General features: G+C 40.5%; 1 protein-coding gene across 2 annotated transcripts in view; it reads right to left on the bottom strand.

Moving 5' to 3' along the window:
• Positions 1–17,152, bottom strand: part of MICALL1 (MICAL like 1) — a 34,892-nt gene extending 17,740 nt beyond the window's left edge. Inside the window, exons 1-5 of one of the 2 annotated variants that reach the window (XM_087723177.1) lie at positions 16,612–17,152; positions 6,968–7,016; positions 3,770–3,911; positions 2,797–2,897; positions 450–586 (exon numbers count right to left, since the gene is read on the bottom strand). In XM_087723177.1, coding sequence (XP_087579303.1) covers positions 450–586; positions 2,797–2,897; positions 3,770–3,911; positions 6,968–7,016; positions 16,612–16,757 — 575 coding nt within the window. In that variant the 5' untranslated portion in view covers positions 16,758–17,152. The remainder of the gene's footprint in view (positions 1–449; positions 587–2,796; positions 2,898–3,769; positions 3,912–6,967; positions 7,017–16,611) is intronic. The other variant, XM_087723176.1, reaches the window with a different exon arrangement.
• Between the last annotated feature and the right edge of the window lie 6,328 nt (positions 17,153–23,480).

Below are 23,480 nucleotides of genomic sequence, written 5' to 3'. Positions count from 1 at the left end.
AAGCTATGACACGGCTCCACAGTAAATAGTAAACTCTCTGGTCTAAGTTCAACTCCTTAACCACTGTGCCTGAGGGGTTGAAGTTCTGGGTTTGCAATTCAACAAAACAGTCTCATGAAGCTGGAAATGACACTACTGAATCTCACAGTACTGTAGTTTATATTCCTGTATTAGACAGTACCGAAAAACCAAAATAGGGTTTCTCTTTATTTCTTTCAAAGGTAAAAGGTAAAAATTATGGGATCCACTTGAGCCTAGAAACTGGAGGTGACCTTTTAAAAAAAAAAACAAATAACATGGTAACATACTAAATTGCAAGGACATCGTGGGCTTGAAAGGACTGAAAAAGGAAAAGATGTTCTAAGTTATCCTGGCACAACTACAGACTTTTTCTACAGGACTACAGACGACAGATCCTTTTTCAGTGGCCTTGGATAGGAAGAGCTCACCTGAAACACTGACGGTGGTAAAGTTTGCCCTCAGCCAAATAGCGCTGAACCAGGTGAACGTGTTGCTGGCAAGCTGCACAAGGGCTGCTAAGGAAAGTGTGCGAGGAATCCTCTGCCAGGCTTTCAGTAACACTGTCCTGAGACAACAAGAATTGAGATGAGAATGTCTCCATCAACTGTGATTTAGAGACTTGAGACTAGGTGGCCTTTCGGTTAAGGATATGAAAGAAAGACACACACACACACACATACACACACACACACACACACAGATTAGAATAATCTTTTTTAACCCTTCTCTCAAAGTTGCTAGGTTGATGAAGTTGTAATAAAATAAATAAAATACTTATAAAGTGACTTGATGCCATCTGACAACTGTGACTGACACCTTTAAGAAAACTCTCAAAATGTACTTATTCATCCAAAAGTAGCTATATTGTTCAGAGGTGCAATCGTAGCTGAGCTTTTAGCATTTTGGAATGGATGTTTTACTTTTTGTCATTTTAACAATGAGAGCTGGTGAATATTAAGATTGGTCTGATTTATGCTTTCTTTCTTTGTGTGTGCATCAGTCATCCTGGGACAAGTTTTACCCTAAACACATTATTTTATATTTTAAAAGAAAACAAAATAATTAGGAATATCCTTTTCCCCCCTTCCATCCAATCACATCCAATCCTCAAAGAAGTCCCTGTGGTTTTCTTGGTAGAACTGGTTTGCCATTGCCTCCTTGATAGGCATGAAAGAACATGACTGGCATTGTATCTAAGGGAAGGGATTAGAAGTTACAATCTCTCAGTTTCTAGACTGATGCCTTAACCATTACACCAAACTGGCTTTATACACAAACTTTATATCCCACTTTTGGATCCTGTGTGCAACATAATATCTGCTTCTTTATGTACAATTTTCTTCACAACCATAAATCCCTTAAGCATATTTCTAATTCACAGGTGTCATTACATTTCACTCAGTGTATATTTCTTTAATAAAAACTTCTGGGCAGAAGTTTAATAAAAGCTTCTGGGCAGCAAACTATAGTGATGAAGCAATAAAATTAGTAATGTAAATAATTAAAAGGGCTTATTCTTTACAGGCATCAAAGACTTGTTTTTCTTTGGCTTGGTCCTATGAAACTGTTAATACTAAAAGTTTCAGACAAAGAGTTATTGGAGTGAGGGGAGCTTTGGAAGGCACTGCTTCCTGGAGATAGCCAAATCAATGAAGAGTCTTACCTCTAAGGCAATCTTTGATGCAGCTTTTCGTCATGTAACTGATATATGGTTTGAAATACAATAATACAATACAATACAATAGCAGAGCTGGAAGGGACCTTGGAGGTCTTGTAGTCCAACCCCCTGCCTAGGCAGGAAACCTTATACAGTTTCAGACAAATGGCTATCCAACATCTTCTTAAAGACTTCCAGTGTTGGGGCATTCACAACTTCTGGGGGCAAGCCGTTCCACTGATTAATTGTTCTAACTGTCAAGAAATTCCTCCTCAGTTCTAGGTTGCTTCTCTCCTTGATTAGTTTCCACCCATTGCTTCTTGTTCTACCCTCAGGTGCCTTGGAGAATAGTTTGATTCCCTCTTCTTTGTGGCAGCCCCTGAGATATTAGAACATTGCTATCATGTCTCCTCTAGTCCTTCTTTTCATTAAACTAGACATACCCAGTTCCTGCAACAGTTCCTCATATCTTTTAGCCTCCAGTCCCCTAATCATCTTTGTTGCTCTTCTCTGCGCTCTTTCTAGAGTCTCTACACCGTGGCAAAATGTACAAACCAAGTTCAACATGGCTACTATTTCTCCCCCATTTTTACCCCAGTCCCTGGGACCCTCCCCTCCTCCCCCAAAAATTATCAGTGTTTAATACTTATTTTAATGTAAAATAAATTAAGTGGGATTAGTTTTTGCAAATGCATTCATAACTGAGGCCTGCTAAGTGGCAATTATTGCAACACAAGTACTGTGGGGCCCTTGGCAACCTGTAGTTGTATAATCCCAGACAAACAATGCAGCATTTATCAAGTTTGTACTGGTGTGTCATACATGGCATGATGCAGGAGGAATGTAAGTATAATCATAAAACCCACAGAAAGACGTTAAGGGATCAACAAAACCCTCAATATGAAAGAAGAGAGAAGAGGATGAGTTGTTAAACCAGGCCCTTCAAATATGCAACAAAATTTCATCTTAATGTATGCCGATTAGTATACATTCAAACTGACAATAAAGTTATTCTAAGCCTAAAAATTGGCCTTTCTTAAAGTCCACGGATTCAGAAGCAAGTGCCTGAAATAGACTGGAGAGACCATGAGAGTTTCCAGTTTGACGAAACTGAATACCTGGGATGTAGATGTAGCTTCAAGTACAGACAAAGGTTTGTCAGTTCGCAGAAGCGGTGAGGAGGCAACAGCTGGGTGTTTCACAGGGATGCCGACTCTGGCTGCAAAAATAAAGAGAAAGGGAAAATTAATCTGTGACCCAATAGATAAATCAGAAAAAATAAGGTATGGAGCAACTTTTCTCTAGTCAGTTAGGCTGATTCCTGGTACCGTTGCATTAGATTGGGGAAGTTTCCTTAAACATCCTATCAATATATTGTGGTATAGCTACAAATTATTTTGCCAGAGGCAAGCATTCCATGTCTTTTGAGGATCCAGAAATACACATCTTTTCTTTTCTAATTTCTTACTTGCACTTAGTAACGTCCTACAATGCTTTACTTCTTCTGTGCAATGAGAAAAATGGAGTAAATTCTTGGTCTCCTGTAAAAGATCTCAAGTAAGGGAGAGAGCCAGGGTGAAATAAGGAAATAGAGCACACCTGAGTTACATTACAGGTTCAAGACCAATATTCCATCCAAAACCTTAGGACCAAAGTCCAAAGCAAAGGTTTGGACATAGTCTTTCTATATTCCATTATTATTTCAGACATATTTGGAAGGAAGACCACAGCCAGCCCTAACATTAAGCAAGGTCATAAAAGGATAGCTAAGGTTTTTGAACATATTACTTATCCTTTTTTACTGCCATAAGTAAGAAGTGTCACTAATGGGATGTTTTGGAGGGGAGGTTAAGTTGGTTATGGTGTTAGTACCCACAGCCCACACAAACACCAAACTCAGAGCTTTTTAAAATGTCATCCTGCTTACTATGGGATGTTTACCATTGGCAAATAACATTATGGATTCCTGGAGAGTCCACAGCCTCTAGCAAGGATTGGGAAACTAGTTCTGCCACATCAAAGGAAATGAAGGAACTCTTCCTCCTCAATATTTAATTATCTCTCAAATAAATGACCTGTTGAAGCTCTCACCTTGGGTAGGGTTATTAAAATGGTTGTAATACTGGGACACATATGTCATGATGCTGAGGCAGTCAGGAACTTTCATGGAGACCATATCATTGGGATCCAACAAGGCAGGGATCCCCAGTTCTTGTTCAGCCACTTCAAATGCCTATCAAAGCAACCAGGAGAGAACAGTTAGTTGATGGAAGCTGAAAAAGAGGCAGACTCTAGTGCAGAGAAACTCCAAACTTGGCAATTTTAAGACTTGTGGACTTCAACTCCCAGAATTCCTCAGCCAGTTGATCCCTGCTCTAGTGGAACAACATGAGGTGAAAACAAAGGAAGAGAAAAATGTCAAGACGGATATTTAACAGAAAATATATATATATAAGAATGCTGATTATTTATATGTAATTGAATTAATTTGAATTAATTTTCATTACCCTTAAATTAAATCAAACTTAATTTTGTCCACCACATTAGGACCATTATTCATAGGTAAAATAAGGCTCACAAGCCTGTAAATCATCACTGATTTATCATCTTAAAAATCACTTCACTATAAGACAGGAGCATCTACTTTGCCTGTTAGTAAGCAAGTACCAAGTCGTACTATTCCAGAATACTCAAAATGGCCTGTTATGAAGTCGAATCTTCCATGTTAGGATCATAACTTTGTGCAATATTGAGAGTGGCCTATGTTTGAGAGTGGAATGATCTGCATAATCCTAATTCTTATACCATCTTTTGAGTCCCTTCATATCAGAGAGTTGTTCATGCATAATATTTCTGTTTCCACATATGTTTGGCTGTAGTCAGAGTGAAACAAACTGACCCATAATTAAAAAGACAATAATGATGTAATAGTTGGTGTATCAGACTATGATTAAGACAACTCAGCTTCAAATTCCTATTTAGCTACAAAGCTTCAAATTCCTATTTAGCTACAAAGCTAATCACATGCCCTGGGGCAAAAAATCAGCTTTCAGCCCGTCTTATTTTGGCATAAATAAAATGGAGACAGCAAATTACAAGCATTGTCTTGTTGGAACACAAAAGCAATAAATGAAAAGGTAATAAACATAAAACAAACAAACATATAAAAAGTGACAGTGTGTTCTGTTTTTCTATGTATATCTTGTGGCAGGCCCCTTTGCCTCCTTTGAGTTGTTATACACACCTCTCTTTCCTTTCCAGCATTAAAATTCCTGCCCAATCCCCCTCCAAATGTTGAGTGCACAAAAAATTGCTTTTAGAAAATATTATACAACTAAATACGTTTTAATTAAACAGAAGTGATGGTGGTATCATCCTAATGGACAAATGAAATTACCAAAGCAAAGTATTTGTAGTCATAGGCAATTACCAGGATCAATGAGTGAAGCAGAAATAAAAGAGATTAATGACGATGCAGATTTGCTTCTTATATAATCCATTACAATAGACAGAAGGTTGGACTGTTGACCAATTCTCAGCTGAACCAAAGTCTAACTGGATGAATCAATCGGTGTTCCTTAATCTAAGAATGCCAAAGCTTAGCTGCTTTTATGCAAAAGTCATAATGGAAAGTATTTGTAATTTATAATTACAGATACTTTTAACCTTTTTCTAAAGCAAAGCATACCACATATTAAGAATATGTGCACTAAACTGTAAACAAACTAGCAAGAAGTGCATTATTTTTAAAAGAACCTAAAAGCAGATGCATATAATCCGTCTGTGAAAATACCTATCATAAAAGAGAATATGTTTCCATCAAGAGCCCATAGATGGACCATTCACACAAAATGTTAAGAGACATAAAAACTTGATGCCATAAACTTGGTAATGTGCAAAAACGAACAACACCTTAACTGTGGTCTTTAAAAAGTATGCATCAATATCTATACATTCAAAAAGTGTTAATGTTGTGTCCTTGCTCATTTTCCTCAGATTAAAACCAGCAAAGATTACATCTCTGACTAGTCTATTGCTAGTCAGAACTTTACAATTACATCAGCACTGTTTTCCTAGTGTAGATTATTATTTACAGTCATCGGATAATTTACACCGGCCACAGAGGCAAAATCTAAGCACATTCTTTCACTGTCAAGACAAGTCCATGATACTGGATTGCACGCTTGCATCTGCCATGTTCGCTGCACAAATATAAAATTTACTACAGTAATATTGTAGGATTAAACACCTTTAGAACAGAAACATGTTACTTTTCAAGAAAGAAAAAATCTAACTCCTGAAGAACCTTGCTAGCAAAACAACTGGATTATGAAGCGATGAGACTTACTTTGGCCTATGTCCTAATGGCTTGCCGGAAAACTATAAACATCCTAATCCCTCTTCCTTGATACCAACTTCTAGAAAGGTTGTGATAGTGAAAGTTAGAAATAGGCTTGCATAAGAAATTAAAGAAATTTAAATCAACAAGACTAAGCCAATTTAAGTATTGGTTTTAAACTTTCACCAAACACAGCCAGTTAAGGGCACAAGGTTGGGAAAATGTAAACACTTTTCAAGTTGAGCTTAGCTTTCAAGTGGACTTCATACACATATCCATGTAGCTCTCTTGTTGCCAATATGGAACTATGTTGCCACTGGTTTTTCAACTTCCCAGTCAGGCCATAGCTCTGATATTCCCAAGAAAATTCCCATTCAGGTACTAACCAGCCAATTTCTGAATGAGGACAAAGTCAATCATCTGCCATCACTGCCAGAGATACCATGTTGGAAATGCCTGCACTTAATGAATATTGATAAAAATGTAGAAATACGTAACTTAGAAAGTGAGACATTAAAATGTCTGCTCCCTGCTTTTCACAATTGACACATTATTCTATTTCTCTTGTCCTTATATCTTCAACAAATGTCTTTGCTGCAGTTTTTCCAAACTTGATGATTTCCAGATGCATTGGAATTTACAACTTTAGAACTGGTCAATAGTCATGCTATCCAGACATATGGAGCGTTATAAATCAACACATCTGGATAATGCCCTGTCAGACAAAGCTGAGTTCATTCTAACAAAAAATAGCTTTTTTCATCTGGTTTCTAGTCATCCATACACAGCATGCATGGCACTCATTTGATGTAACTTACTAGCACATGCATTTCAAGTTGATCTATGTCTGATGATTTTCACAGCAGACATATCAACTACAGTTAGAAAAAGAGACTAAAAAGCAAGCATGATGAAGTATGATTGCAATGAAGCCAGAGGCCAGAACTTACCAAACGATTGTTCTCATATACATTTTCTTTGGACAGGGAAGTAAAGTCCCTGCAAATTGAAAAGAAAAGAGACTGTCATAAAAGAAGTACATTAGATTATATAGCTCAGTGTTGCAATATTTCTCAGTAACCACTAGTAAAATTTTCAGAGAACAGAATCTTTGTAGTTCATTCTTTCATATTACAGTTGAACGCCAAAGCTTTAAATTGTGGACTTTTCAACAATACTCTAACATTGAAACAATCCCAATAGAATTGCCTTTTTAAAAAAAGAGATCTAGCATAAAAAGCATTCTGATTAGCAAAGGAACAGCTTTACAGCACTTTCTTTGCAAATTGCCAAAAATATGTCCCAATGGGTTCACCTGAAATGTATGTTCAAAACTATTTTTCCTGGATACACTCCATTTTCTCAATTCCTTTACATAGTTTCCTTGCACGTGTTTCCACTGTGTGAGAAAATCACTGAAAGTGTGAATAGTTATTGAAAATTGTACTGACAGTGAAGCTGAACTGTCAAGAGATAGAGAAGCTAAATTCAAGAAAAACAATACAAAGCCGGGACCAGTATATATGCATACATGTATGTATGTATGTATGTATGTATGTATGTATGTATGTATGTATGTATGTATTTAGTGTCACAACCCCTGGTATGCCCAAATATGGGAGGAAGCAGACTGCTTCCATTCTCTGTCTATCGGCTCATCACAAGAGACCATCACGACAGAAACCCAATATTTTTACTGTTGCCTTTGTTACATTTGTGTTGTATTTGTGCTGATTTTATTTATTTTTATTTATTTATCAGCACAAATACAACACACACACATATATGTATATGTGTGTGTGTGTGTGTGTGTGTATAGATGATAGATAGATAGATAGATAGATAGATAGATAGATAGATAGATAGATAGATAGATAGATAGAGAGATAGAGATAGAGATAGAGATAGAGATAGAGATATAGAGATATAGAGATATAGATTGCAGGTGGCAGATACATTTTTACAATACACACAGAATACACCAACATTGTCTCTGGTGGGTTTGTTGATAATTCCTAAACATGTTTTAAACAGGGGAAAGCAGATTAAATTCTATTCTGCTAGGATGTATACAATGAGGGCAACAGGACCTGATAATCAAATAACAACTGAACATATAATTGGAAGTGAGTTTTATGGTTATTTACCCCCCACCCCCACCCCACACACAGCCTTTAGCCTTTATTTATCTTTTTGGTTATATTTACTTAGTATGGGGAGTTAGAATAATTTAAATTTGATACTAGATCTATTAATTATGATTACATACAACACTGCAGAACCTGTATCATTCTTACTGTTATGTAGAAGAGCTTAATAACTCTGGGGCTAAAAATATACATCTCTTTAAGCTTAATTTATGATCCCAGAAATTAGCCTCAATATTGTATTTTGGTATGATTTGATATTCTGCCTTACAGTCAGCAATACTTGCTGATGGACTTTATTATATATTTTCAAGTCCATGTTAACTCTTAATAATCAGATATAATTTCTCCAAGATGATCTGTCCCCAACCAATTCAATTCAATTTCTGGGTATTCTATCTGGTGATGTCCGTGCGTATAGATGCTGTTTTGGCCATCCAAAGAGTATGCTAGTAATGGGGGAAAAAATCTGGATTGGCAGGAACAAATAAATTGTTTCGCTTCATTTCAGCCTCCTAGGCTATGTAGTTTCCCACTTTGGCTTTCTCGTCTCCAACAAGAAGCACAGAAAAAGCTGTAAATGTTACTAGGAAGGGAAATACTGTCAGCACAAACAGGGTGTGTAATCACACGCCTCAAATGCAAGTCCTAACCTCCCTGAGCAGTTTGCCTAAGGAGAAGTCAAAGCTCATGAGTCCAGAGAAGGAAGCAGAGTCAGTGTCAGAAGGTAATCCAAAAGACTTAAGATACAAATCTAGGTCATGGTGAAAAAGCAGGAGGATGTTTGTCACAAGACACAGTCAGGTAGTTGTTCCCAACAAGGGACTGACTGCTAGCAGTGGTTCTAAAATAGAGCGTCTACCAGGTGCAAGCAATTACCAGTGGAAACACCCTTGTGTGGCAAAGAGCTGCTCAGATCTTCTCTGTTCTGCCCTTCCTTCAGCCTTACGTGCCTTAGGGCTAGGAGGAGATCCTAGATCAGAAGTGTCATTCTTTGCTGCTTCCAGGTGCTCAGAATGCTCTGCCACCATATCAGTCCCAGGTGTGTCCCTGGTGCTTTTTCAGATACCTCCTTAGACTCCTTCCAGTCTGAGCTGGCCATGACACATTCTGTTAATTTCAGGTTGACTAGAAAACTTGTGAATTTCCTCCCCTCACCCTGTAACAGTGATTAAAGCATAAGCTTAGGAAACTAACACATTAAAGGATTGTCCACAAAGTCCAATTAATATTAAATTAGACATTGTATTGTACCCAAGTACTGTCTTTCTATATCTTCTGAACTATGACTCCTCATATAGCACAATCAAATATCAGCAGCTGACTACAAGAAATATTTTATGACATTTTGTATTATGTCATAAAATGCCAACCAGTTCACCGAGGGCTCTGATAAAATAAAACCTAGGTGAAAACAGGATTTCTTGTGATTTTTGACCATTTTTGTCTATCCTTTGATCCTCTAGCTTCCAAGTCAAGACATGCTGAAGCAGTTAAAATGATTCAACATTCCCTTCAGATGTTCCTTGGAAACTTATTTCTTAACATGCCATATCCTTGTAAGGCTCTATGTGTCAAGTTGGCAATGCAATTCACTACCGTTAATTAAGAAGTGCTTACTTAGACCATTTGCAAGAGCAGCGATTCATAGTTGAGGTATTTCAGAACAGTAACCTGTGCTTAATGGACAGCTAATAATGGACAAAGGCCCTCAACACTATCACATTCATTTAAAAACATTGAATGACTATCACCAAGCAATTTTATCAGTCATTCATCAATGACATACCTAATTTAGTTTGATCTAATAGAGAGCTATGTGGTCCAGTGGTTAAAGCACCAGGCTGGATGCCATGGGACTTTCAGTTGTACTCCTGCCATTAGGCATGAAAGTCAGCAGGGTGACTTTGGGTCAGCAATTCTCTCTCAACCTAACTCACCTCCCAGAATTGTTGTTGTACAGAAAACAGCAGGAGGAAGAAGTATCATGGTTCTTTTCTGCCTTTTTATTTATAAAAATAATAAAGGTGGGATAAAAATAAATAATCTGGCTTTCCCCAATCTGATGTTCTCCAGGTATTATACCTCAATAATTCAAGAATTTTACCAGTTGCAGTCTCACTATATCTGGAAGGAACCAAGATGAAAAAGGTTGCTAGTACAGTACTTCCATATAGATCATAAATTTACTAAAGATATTTCTATTCTTAATTCTCTTAGCCAATTTTAATTACAAACCTTATCGAGATAAGTGATGGCATAGAAATGAGATGAGGATGATGGTAATAACCGTGTCTTAGTTTTCCTGCTATTAATTTGTCACATTTTAAAAAGTTATCCAGTTGTAAGAGAACAGCGCTAAACAAGAGCTTGAATTTGGTGATTTCTATGGGCTTTCCAGTTATAATTCTTTAATTGTATCATAGTATTATACTGGGGTAGGCAGACGGGAGAAGAATGATTAACAAATATGTAGGGTAGACAAATATCTCCTAAATAATTATTTGCAGTATCTTCCCACCAGAGTTAAACTGGATCGGGACTCAATAAATGTATTTACATAATATACTTAACCATTGGCTAGACTTTATGCTGCCATTTGCACTATGTGCAAAGTTGATTAGTTTTAAACTTAATTCATTTATTTACTTGATTCTTTGCATAAACTCACCTCATTAAGTTGGTTGACTGGTCTTGTACAAATAAACAAGTTAATTTATCAACGCTATTGTTTGAAAGCAGCTCAGGCTTACCCAGGACTAAAAATAAGGGGACCTTCAGATGGAGACCTTCCTGCCCCCACCTTCTGCCTGTTATTCCACCCAAGCACTTATTCTGATTGGAAAACTCAATACATTAAAACAGAAGTCTTCTGGAGGTGTATTAACTAATTGGAATGAACCATAAGAATTGTTTATTCATTATTCCAATTTAAATGTGAAACATTATGTATTGGTAATAGTTATATTTGTAATAATTATTATACTACTGTTATTGTGGAAGTTTTATTCTCTATAAACTGAGTCATACAGTTGCACTGGTTTAAAAATCTAGTAAATAAGCACATTTAACTCCTTCTCCATTATATACAACACAGAATATAGGACACATACAGGATAATATTTTGCTAGTTTCAGTGGATATTGCCTAGATCAGTGTTTTTTTCAAACATGTCTGAAACAACATGGACAACAAAGTAGTTTGACTATTTTTACGTGGGATTTGTTAGAGTGGATAAATGAGAATGTTTGACTCGGAGGACCTGCTGGGGAAGGCGGGAGGAACCGGGGTGGTTGGGGGGACCATGGACATGGGAGTGGGCCGGAGCATAGCGGTCGTGACAGGGAGAGGCAGATACGGCGGGGACCTTAGGGCTGGCCATTACCGGGGAAGGAGGGTTCGCTACATTACAGAGATCCCTCCTTCCGGCCCTAGGAGTCCCACTCCAAGACCAGATGGCGCGAGTAGTCAGGACCCTGGGCTCAGGCTGTTGTCGCTAAATGCCAGGTCTGTTGTTCACAAAGCTCCCCTCGTCCGGGACTTAATTGTTGACGAGAGGGCAGACCTGGCATGTATTACTGAAACCTGGCTGGGCACAGAAGGAGGAGTCCCCCTCGTAGAGATGTGCCCAGAGGGATTTCAGGTGCTTCATCAGCCGAGAGCCCAGGGAAGGGGTGGCGGTGTGGCTATTGTAATCCGGGAGTCTCTGTTACCTCTTAGGGTCCCTGCTCCGGAGCTTGTCGGGTGTGAGTCTCTGCTGATAAAGTTGGACCTCAAGGGTCAAGTGGGTTTGCTGCTAACGTACCTGCCTCCCAACTGCGTTGCAGCATCCCTCCCCTCGCTCCTCGAGTCAGTAGCCGAGCTGGCAGTTGAGTTCCCCAGGCTTATTGTTCTGGGGGATTTCAACTTGCCATCGCTCGGTGAACGCTCTGATGGGGCGCAGGAGTTCATGGCTTCCATGACAGCCATGGGCTTGACCCAGGTAATTCGGGGCCCAACCCATGCAGCGGGTCACATGCTCGACCTCGTATTTCTCTCGGAGCAGTGGATGTGTGATCTTGGTCTGAAGGGTAATGAGATCATACCCCTGTCGTGGTCAGACCATTGCCTACTGAGGCTTGACTTCCGGAGGCCAAACCCCCACCGTAGGGAGGAGGAACCGACCAGGTGGTTCCGCCCCAGGCGACTTATGGACCCTCAGAGGTTCCAGACGGAGCTTGGGGTTATTCCTGATACCCTCGCCCACAGTTCAGCGGAGACTCTGGCTGCCGCCTGGTACTCGGCGGCGTCGGAGTCTCTCGACCGGATTGCGCCACTACGGCCCCTCCGGGTCAGTGGATCCCGGAGAGTTCCCTGGTTCACCGAGGAACTCCGGGAGAAGAAACGCCGGAGGAGATGCCTAGAGCACCAGTGGAGGTCCGATAAGTCCGAGGCAAACCGAGCACTCTTAACCACCTGCACCAAGGACTATGTTCGAGCATTAAGAACTGCAAAAAGATCATATATTTCTTCCTTGGTTGCGTCCGCCGAGTCACGCCCAGCCGCCCTGTTCAGGATAACCCGCTCCCTCCTTAATAGGAGGGATGCGGGAGACCCCTTGCAGGGTAGGGCTGAGGATTATGCTCAATTCTTGGCGGACAAAGTAGCTCGGTTTCGATCGGACTTGGACTCCACCGCAGTAGATCCAGCGGAGACACAGGAGGATTATCTGCCACATCAACTCTGGGTTGAGTTCCAGGAAGTTGCCTCTGGGGATGTGGACAAGGCCATCCGAGCTGTAAGTGCCTCCACTTGTATTCTGGACCCGTGCCCCTCCTGGCTGGTGGCTAACAGCAGGGAGGTGACACATGGCTGGATCCAGGCGGTTGTCGCCGCCTCTCTTCGGGAGGGGCACTTCCCCGCCGTACTCAAAACGGCGGTGGTGAGACCCCTCCTAAAGAAACCATCGTTAGATCCAGCCATCTTAAACAACTTTCGTCCTGTCTCCAACCTTCCCTTTATCGGGAAGGTTGTTGAAAAGGTGGTGGCCTTTCAGCTTCGACGGGCCTTGGAGGAAGCTAGCTATCTTGACCCCTTCCAGTCCGGCTTCAGACCTGGTTACAGCACAGAAACCGCTTTGGTCGCATTGACCGATGATCTCTGGAGGGCCAGAGATGGAGGCTATGCGTCCATCCTGGTTCTCCTTGACCTCTCAGCGGCTTTCGATACCATCGACCATGGTATCCTTCTGCGACGACTGCGGGAGGTGGGAGTGGGAGGCACTGTTCTGCGGTGGTTCTCCTCCTACCTCTCGGACAGGTCGCAGTCGGTGTTAGTCGGAGGGCAGAGATCGTCCCTGAGGCCCCTAACATGTGGGGTACCCCAGGGTTCGGTCTTATCCCCCCTACTATTTAACATATACATGAAACCGCTGGGCGAGATCATTCGGAGGCACGGGATAAAATACCATCAATACGCGGACGATACGCAATTGTATCTGTCCGCCCCGTGCCAACTCAATGAAGCGGTGGACGTGATGAACCAGGGTCTGGAGGCCGTTAAGAACTGGATGAGTGCTAACAAACTGGTGCTCAACCCGGATAAAACCGAGTGGCTGTTGTGTTTCCCCCCCAATAATTTGGCTAATACACCAACGCTTAGGCTGGGGGGTCAAATTTTATACCCCTCAGATAGGGTCCGCAACTTAGGAGTCCTCCTGGATCCACAGCTGACTTTTGACCACCAGCTGTCAGCTGTGACCAGGGGGGCATTTGCCCAGGTTCGCCTGGTCCGCCAGTTGCGGCCCTACCTAGATCGGGGGGCCCTCACAACAGTCACTCGAGCCCTTGTGATCTCCAGACTGGAATACTGCAATGGGCTCTACATGGGGTTGCCCCTGAAGTGCATCCGGCGACTACAGCTAGTCCAGAATGCGGCCGCGCGAGTGATAGTGGGCGCACCTCGGTTCGCCCACGTTACACCTGTCCTCCGCGAGCTGCACTGGCTACCTGTTGGTCTCCGGGTGCGCTTCAGGATACTAATGACCACCTTTAAAGCACTCCATGGTAGTGGATCTGGGTACTTGAGAGACCGCCTTCTGCCGATTACCTCCCTAAATCGACCAATTAGATCGCACAGACTAGGCCTCCTCCGAATTCCATCAGCCAGTCAATGCCGACTGGCGACCACACGGAGGAGAGCCTTCTCTGCTGCTGCCCCGGCCCTATGGAACGAGCTCCCCATGGAGATCCGCACCCTCACCACGACCCAGACCTTCCGCGCAGCCCTCAAGATCTGGCTCTCCCAGCAGGCCTGGGAATAGGTTTCCAATCACCCGCCCGAGTGTTTGATTGCTGAATGAAAGTTGTGTTTTATTATTTTTCTTTTGTTCACCAATTGTTTTGTTTTGACCTTGCACCTCCCCTCCCCTGTGGTTGTAAGCCGCCCTGAGTCCCCTCAGGGAAAAGGGCGGCATATAAATCCCAATAAAACCAAACCAAAAAACCAAAACCAAACTATGGCAACACAAGTTTGCAAGATAACATTACAAAACAGAAGCATTAATATTTGCCGGCAAAAATACATTTGAAAACTATAATTCTGTTAAATATGGGACGTACTAATTCTATACTGTTTTTAAGACAGTGAACATTTATCTATTCCTTTTCTGTAAACTTCTGAATTTGCACTAACCAGAAATTCTGTAAAACAAAAAAATCCAGTCATGTACTGCCAACTATTTTGTGACAACTGTTAAAAAGATAATGTTTGTGGATGTGTTTACAATTGTGAAATGATTTACACAAGTGGGGGGGGTGTGTCATTCAGGAGGTGGTTAACAGAAATAAGACCCACCTCCTTCAGTGCATTTGGTTCGCTTGAAATTGACCAGTCAATTTTAATAAAATGTTTTATGACTATTTATGTCTTAATGTTTGATGCTTCATATTGATGTTTTAATGGTTGCAAGCTGCCTAGAGGCACTTTCTGACAAAATGTGTAGCCTATAGTTTTAATAAATAAAGTAATAAAATACTATAATGCATCAATAAAAATATTACCAAACCTTTTATTGTTTGGCTTAGGTAGAATAGTTTAATTGCCCTTGAATACTAAAACTGAGTTTCTAATTCATGATTAATATCAGAACTCCAATAACTATCTCCAAACTGGAAAGCTCCTTTAGGATAACAAAATAATTAAATAACTGATGGCAGATCTAGAGCCCATCTATACATCCATGCAACATCAAAAAAGACTAAAAATCATTAAGCAAAGCAGGGTTGAAATTTTCATTTGAGAGAAGTTCTGAAAAGGAAAGCACAACCATAAAGTAAGATTTCATATTTTTTCACAGTCAAAAAGAAGAGGTTCTACTACTCTTCTCTTATATATTATATATTATTTGGCTGTTAGAATCGTACAGCTGGCACTACAAAAACATATTTCACAGAACTTCAAACAGTATTCCCTGATTATGGTCTGGTTGATAATAGCTTTTAGAAAGACACTTAGGTGAGATGGGTGGTGTAGAAATGTGATAAACAAATAGTCTACACTTGTTTTTTCAGATGATAAAGACTGGACTATTTTGACACAGGCCAGGTTATCAATCAGCTTGAACTAAGTGTCTGTGGTGTTAAAAATATCACTCTATTGTACAATGGGATTTCCATTTCTTGCACAAGTCATTTCAGAGATGAGGAACAAGGAGGAAGGCTGAAACTGAGTTTTAGCTGAATCTGAGAAGAATAAAACTCATCTTCATAAAATTTTTGTCATGAAAGTGGGCACATCCATTTCATTACTGTAGGCAGGCAAGATTACAATTATTAAAATATGAAGTTTGGTTATCTTTTGATTTGGAGCAGAAAAGAAAGGTTAATTTAAGGGGTCCATCAATTTTTCAGCAAAAAAAAAAAACAGGAACTGGTTTTATAGACTATTTTTACACTATTTATAACTGAATATTCACCCTATTTCAGGAAATGTCTGAATTACAGGGAGCAGATCCCATGTCAGACACATCTGGACCGGCCAGCTCTTTTTTACACAATGAAATTCCAGTTACATTGCACTCACTGATTGCAGAGTGGGAAACAGTCCTTGTTTGGGATCAGTTGCTATGGAGTAAAAGGGTGCCAGTTGGTGCCTTTGCTAGAGGGGTATGGACAGCTGGGTGGGGGTCTCTCTAAGGCTCTAAGTATTACTTTAAGATGACTTCATCATGTCCATCTCTTGGAGGGGGCGCCTCTCTCCAGCCAGTTTCTAGCCAGTAGCCCATCTTTTCTCCCTATTCAAAATTCCCAGGAGGAAAGCGCTGGTTTCCCCCACTCGGGAGCTGGACAGAAGCTCCTCCTCGAGCGGCTGGTGGTCGAGCCGAGCTCGGGGTTGCTGGGCCTAGTCCCGCACGTCCTGTATGCGGAGAGTAAGGGGTGGGGAACGAGAGGCGGTCGCCCGGTACTCACAGCAAATCAGGCCGGTTCCTATGGAGGATGGCGCAAAAGGCCAGGCCATCCCGGAAGGAGCTGCTGAGGTTTCGGATCTCCACGCCCGGGTAACCCTCGCATTGGCGGCGGCACCAGGCCTGCAAGGCGCTGCGGGGGCCCGACATCGGAAAGGAGGCAAAAGAAGAGGGAGCCCGGCTCAGGGAGCCTCTGCTTGAGAAAGCGGCATGGACGGAGCGGAGAGCAGTGCCCGAGACCTAGGCGCGCCTCCCGGGAGAGCCAACGGAAGGCGGCGGGGCCGAGCCTTCGAGCTAGTACGGCTCCCGGCCCGGTGCCTGGGCGGGGAGGCTGAGCTTCGCCGTTCCCCGCTCGGGTTCTCTGGCGGTTCCCCGCTCCCCTCCTACCCCCGGGGGGCGCCTCCTTCCTCTCCCGCCCAGCCACACCGTCGGACTCTGCTCAGACCTGTCCCTTCTCCGCCCATGATCATCCTCCCGCAGCGCGTTGCTCTTAGTCATCCGTCAGCCCGGGGACGGGAGAAGGCGGCTGGGCGCAAACGGAGGCCCGGGAAGAGTCATCCTGCGGCCGCCTCGCGATTCTGCGGAGGTCGTTAGTGCGGGGCTGCCCTTTACAAGGTCACTCAATAGAGCCTCCATGTTCAGAAGGCGTAAGGAAACTATGGTTACGACCACCCGGACATCCTGCTCTGACCTTTGTGGAAACAGGGTTCTGGGCCAAAGGACATTTGGCTTGATCCACCTTTAGGGTTTGATTGGGAATGGAGATCCCAGCATTCAATCAATAAAGATTCACAATTAGATCAGGCAACCTCAGACCAACTCTGTCTAGGTTATCCCTCCACTGTGCATAACTGAATGGGAACCACATACTTAAAATTATGAAATTCCTGGTTTATACATTGGCTCCCACCCCTCAACAAGATGCCCTTCCCTCAATGTGCTCACCATCAAATGTTCATACTCACAATTAAATTAATCTGAGATATGTATCAATCCTAAATCCTTTTTTTTCCCTTGCAGATACAACAGAAAACTATTCAGTGTGTCTGGTAACGATCTAATAATTAGAAAACATTGATTATTTGAATTTGAGGTTTTGTTTGAGCCCAAAGTTTCTGTTGTTAAACAAGACAATTGTTAGGTGAATTTTGAGCTTTCTTCCACAGCTGTTAAGTGAATCACTGCAGGCGTTAAGATGGTAACATAATTGTTAAGTGAATCTGCTTCCCCATTGACTTTGCTTGTCAGAATGTCTCAGAACGTGATCACATGACGCCAGGACACTGCAACCATCATAAATACATGCCAGTTGCCATGTGTCCTAATTTTGTTCACTGGACTATGGGGATGCTGCAATGGTCGTAAATGTGAAAAACAGTCATAAATCATTTTTTCAGTGCCATTGTAACTTCAAACGGTCATTAAATGAATGGTTGTAAGTCAAGGACTACCTCAACTATATTTACTGTCAGTAATAGGCTATCCACAGGGAAATATAGGAATTATTGGAAATGTTATCCAAAATTAACAGAGGGTGTGGATGAGTGTGTACATGCTTACACATGCATGTTTCCATGCAGTTTTAAGAGGTTGAATTATCTGCAGTGAATTTAGAAAGAAATGAAATGGCTCTGTAGGAAACAGTGGAACACACTCAATCCTATTCACAATGCAGCGAGTTGTGTTTCCACATCGGCAGTGTCACCAAAGAGCTGTGGTGATTTATTTCTGGCATTAATAGCGCTACACGCATTTTTATTTGTTTGTTTTAAGAATTAATGCTTCTTTCCTACTGAAAGAAACATTTATTTCCATGCAGCTCCCCTCAGTAGCACAAGCAAAAAGAACTTAAAGTGAAATTATCTTGTTTTTCCTGTTTTGCATCTCTCTTCAGATTCGGTTGAGGATGCATTGAAAATACCAGGTTTGGGGGGAATTTTACTGCTTACGTTATACTTCTCCCTTAATTGGACTGAAACTGAGGAGTTTATTGCTGCAGGAAAAGTCAGTCAGGAAAATTCGTTTTCACTGCTAGTTTTTAGCGTTTCAAGTCAGAAGATGTCAAGGCTAAAAATGCTATCAACATGCTATAAACAGTACTCAGACAGCAAACATTTCCATTCTTCCTCAGTTTTCATTTTCTAACTCATATTTCAAATACAGAATCTCCCAAGTAAAAATGCCCAGCTTTCGAGGATTTGGGAATGAATACAGCAGTAAGGAAATGTATGCTACTATTTATAAATTGAAATAGCAGCATTGTTTCCAAAGCTTTCTTTAACCTAGATCTAGAATACATAATATGTGCATTCCCTAATGTTTTGGATGCAAACATGTCATATAATACAAACATATTATTTGTGTGCCTACTAAGGCATTTAACTATAATTAAAATATAGCTTTTCTCTGCCCTTACCCACCTTTTATTTAACTATCCATATCTCAGAGGAGGCTCATTTTGGAATGCACAGCTTTGTAAACCCCTTTAATATAAAATAATACACAGCTGCCCTGCAAAATTGCATATCCTTCAAACATTATTATTTATTCTATAGGTTGTTCTGCAGGAAGTCTCCCAAGAGAAACTGTCTTAGTAAATATTATATTTAAACATACATACCAGAGCAAATATGGAGTTCAACAATAGCAAATTCCTCAAACAAATAAATTAAAGAAATTAAATGTCATTGAAGAGAATATCAATAAAAGATAATTCAGTAATCACTGGAGAAGTAGTGTTCATTCAGGCAGATCCATCAAGTTATCCCATTTGAGAGCTACATTATGCAAAGCACAAAAAACATTCTGCAGAGCTCAGAAGCGAGCTGGTAGGCAAAAGAAATCCATGAGATAAGAAAAGAATACATAACTAAACTTTGTTCACATCAATGCCATTCTCTGTAACTATCCCTGCTCTCTTTCCAAACCATCTTTGCTTTTATCATATCCATTCAGATTTGTATGAAACTTCTTGTCCTTGAAATGTCTCAATTTTTTTCAGTATCTTCGGTATCATAAAACTATAATTTTCTCATTCTTCCCGTGTGTGTATGTGAGTGTATCTTCAAGTATGCAGTCATACTTAACGCGCCCCCCTCACATTTCCCCAATACAACAAGCCTGTGAGTGAAGTTGAGTTGAGAGACAGTCCCCAGCTCAAAGTCATCCAGATGGTCTTTCATATGCCAGGTAGGACTAGAACTCACACTCTGCTTGTTCCTAACTTTCTGGATTCAGTCTCTATATGACTAAACGTTCTCAACAGGTTTCCTTTGTATTATTCATACACGTTTACATCCAGGCTACATTAATTTAGTATCTATCCATTGTTGACTTTCTGTATCCTGATTTTCTCACATAAAGCACTCAATTAAAGGGAATATAGCATTCACTGAGGAAATAGTATTTAAACACTATTTAAGAGTAGCTATGTACACTCAGGAGGGGCTCACAGGACAGTGAAACCTGCAGACTATGGGAAAGATTGAGGCCAATGTAGGCTCTGGCCATGCTCTCTCCTTTGCCTTAAAAAGTTCTGAATCAGTTTGGGAGTGTTATCGATTGCCTTTGTTTTATATTCAGTGGGGGAGAAGGAAGAGAGTGAAAAACACCTTATATATAAAGGAGGGGTGGGGAACAAAGGTAGAACAAAGGGATGATAAGACAACCTGTAGATATAATCTGGGGGAAGGAAGAAGGAAAAGCTTGCATTTGATATTTGTGTAGACAGGCAGGAAAGTTCTCAATAAGCATTGCCTTGTAGTAGATCCCATGTTTCCTTCATTAAACATTCAATTATAAAAGCTTTCCTTTGTATAAGCTTTAAAATGGTACCGTATTGGGATAACGATGAGAGCATCTCAGGACCTGCTTGAAAAAGAAGTAGGATGGTGGTGCTTTTTTATTCATTTTTAATGGATGTACAGTAGCAAAGGACTTATAATGAAGTCCTTTGCCACTTTACATCCATTAAAAGTGAAGATACTTTTTTAAAAAAAATGTTAGCAAATAGCATACATTATAATGATTGTGGTAGATCAAATTACACCATTTTTTTCTGTAAACGTATAGTAGCAGTTATTTGTGGTTTGGGATATCAAAGACTTAACTTGAAACTTTATCAAACTGCACAGACCAGTCAGACAAGGAAGACTGGAATGAGGAGTTGCCCGAGGTAGGTGTGGATGGGTATGTCTTTTGTTACAGCTGGTCTAGCTAAGCAGAGCATCAGCTTCCCTTTATGTTGCACACAGAAATGTTTATGTCTGAACTCTCAATTGCCTTGCAGTGCTATAATTAACCAGCCTTTACGAAACCCAGTGCTTCTCATGCTGCTGGGGAATTCTGGGAGTTGAAGTCCATAGCTCTTAAAGATGCTAAGGTTGAGAAACACTGATTCAAGCAATTACAAACATTGTATGCGTTTGTAAAGCCATCAGATAGAAAAGGCATTGGATAGAGTAGCATATAAGGTACAAATAATAGAAATAAAATTCTGAACAATTGGCATTTGGAAGAATGTCAAAAAATATTGCACACTGCTTTAGGCTGTTGCTGCAGATTTTGAGCCATAACAATGGCAGGAACTGTTGCATAAAATCAGGGCTGAGAGAGACTTTGGTGGTCTACTAGTCCAATTCCCCCCTGTTCTGGTTAGGCTTGTAATTATCATATATTTTCCGTTTGTGGCTTCCTCAATTAATGAATTGGTTCCCAAATTCCAAAGAGAAGAATCATTCTTTGGTTTCTTCATGTTGATATTTCCTGAGAACTGGAAAGGTTCCGAGTGGGACCTTAGAAGGAATGAAGCTGCATTGCCTGAACTCATCCCCCTGTTATACCCTCTAGCTATGAATATTATAAAATCAGGAAGCTGTTCTTTCACAGAATATCCACTTGAAACTTCATTGTACCAACATAATACCCTTTCTTTCACCTTTGCAGTAACTAGCCAATGCTTTAATTCATTAGTGAGGAAACAGCTTCCTCCTGATCTTTCGTGGGCTTCTCCAGTTCTAATGGCTGTTTCTGCTGCTTAAAAGGTCTAAAGGCCACATGAGTGTGGATTAGGAGTGGTCGAACCTCCATTCTCCCAGGTCTATTATTTTTTTCTGTTAAGAGTAGTTGGGATAAAATCCCTTACGATTAGGCTTTGTCTGAATCACCACTCGGTTTTTAAATCTTACTGCATGCTAATGCATATCATTTTTAATTAGGGCATTAATATCTTTGTGACAACTTCAGCTTTGTTTAGCTATGAAATTCTTTTTTTTAATGATGTTGTAGGATGTGAACTCTTCTAATGTTGAGAATGGAAAATAGCATACAAAGAAACTAAATGCTGAGATGTTTTCCAGCTGCAGCTGCACTTTAGGGATGGGCAGGAAGCGAACATGATAAATGCCTGGAAGGAAAAAGAAGTTCATCTATTTTCAGTTATCATGAAAGTGCACTTTTTATTGAGGTATTAAAAAAAAGTCTAAGAGGAAAGTACTAACAATGGAGAAAAGGCAGCAGCACTGGATCTTCAAAACTATTTGAAGATGTTGGAAATTACACAAAATGAAAGTTGTTCATATCTTTCAATCTGTCATAAGATCAAGATTTGTTATTATTTAGACACACAGCATATGCTGCAATATTTTGAGATGAGATGTGCAGAGCATGATAGTACAGACAACACCATTTCTTTTGGCCTGCATTAATCATGAAAGAACAAAACAGATAATAAACATTTATAAAATAGGCTTCAAATATATGTGCATTCTTCTGCTCTCCCCGCCTTCCTCTAGTTTTTATGCTGTGCTCTGTAATTTAACAAAATGATCACAGTGAACTGTATATTTCATAATTGAGATACAACATGAGTCTGAAGTTTAGAGATGAAAAATTGGTATACAAGTCAGATGACAATTCATTGACATTGTCCAGGCTAAAATATTCCAAGCCTGCCTTCATAAAAATATATATATTTGACAACTAATTAACTCCAGACTATGACAGATAGAAACGTTTCCATTTTAAAAGCAAATCTCTAATCTGATTTTTTATGGTGGCTGGTATAATGTGCAAAGCTGTTGAAGTGAGCTAAAGCAGGCTTCAGAATATGTGAAGCAGAGTGTTGTACAGCCTTTTCACATGCCCTTCTCCACATGCTTTTCCATCCTTGTTTGGGCTTTTTCAATTTGCCCAATGTCAAGTATCTTTAAAACAAGATATATTTTTTTAAAGAGTCATACTGCATTAAACCAAAAGCCTGTCTAGTCTAGTACACAGAATTAGATTGTGGCCAGCCAAATGAATTCAGGAAGTTTGTCAATGCAGACAGGAAGTGATTTTTCTCTTCAACTGCTGTTTTTAGCATGTGGTATTTAACATCATCTACTGTATTACAGTAGTACTAAATAGACATAAACCTAATAGGCAGTGATAACTGACTACATGCATATTTGCAATGCCATCAAAGTTGGTGTTGCTTATTGTACTTGATGGTAGCACATACCATTTTAACTACCCATTGTGTAAAAAACTTGAATCTGATTACTTAAGAGCCATGGTGGAGAAGTGGTTAGAATGCAGTACTGCAGGCTACTTCTGCTGATTGCCAGCAGTTCGGCATGAGCTCAAGGTTGATTTAGCCTTCCATCCTTCTGAGGTCGGTCAAATGAGCACCCAGATTGTTGGGGGCAATATCCTGACTCTGTAAACCGCTTAGAATAATGCACTGTGAAGCTATATATAAGTTTAAGTGCTATTGCTATTGCTATTTGAACAGTGTTGGGATTCAAAAAATTTACTACCAGTTCTGTGGGTGTGGCTTGGTGGGCATGGCAGGGGATGGATACTGTAAAATCTCCATTCCCTCCCCACTCC

The sequence above is a fragment of the Thamnophis sirtalis genome, unplaced genomic scaffold, assembly GCF_051295495.1.
Source record: "Thamnophis sirtalis isolate CommonGarterSnake01/CBP01778 unplaced genomic scaffold, rThaSir2_p1.2 scaffold_9, whole genome shotgun sequence".
Taxonomy (NCBI): domain Eukaryota; kingdom Metazoa; phylum Chordata; class Lepidosauria; order Squamata; family Natricidae; genus Thamnophis; species Thamnophis sirtalis.
This window is presented reverse-complemented; position numbering and strand designations above follow the sequence as displayed.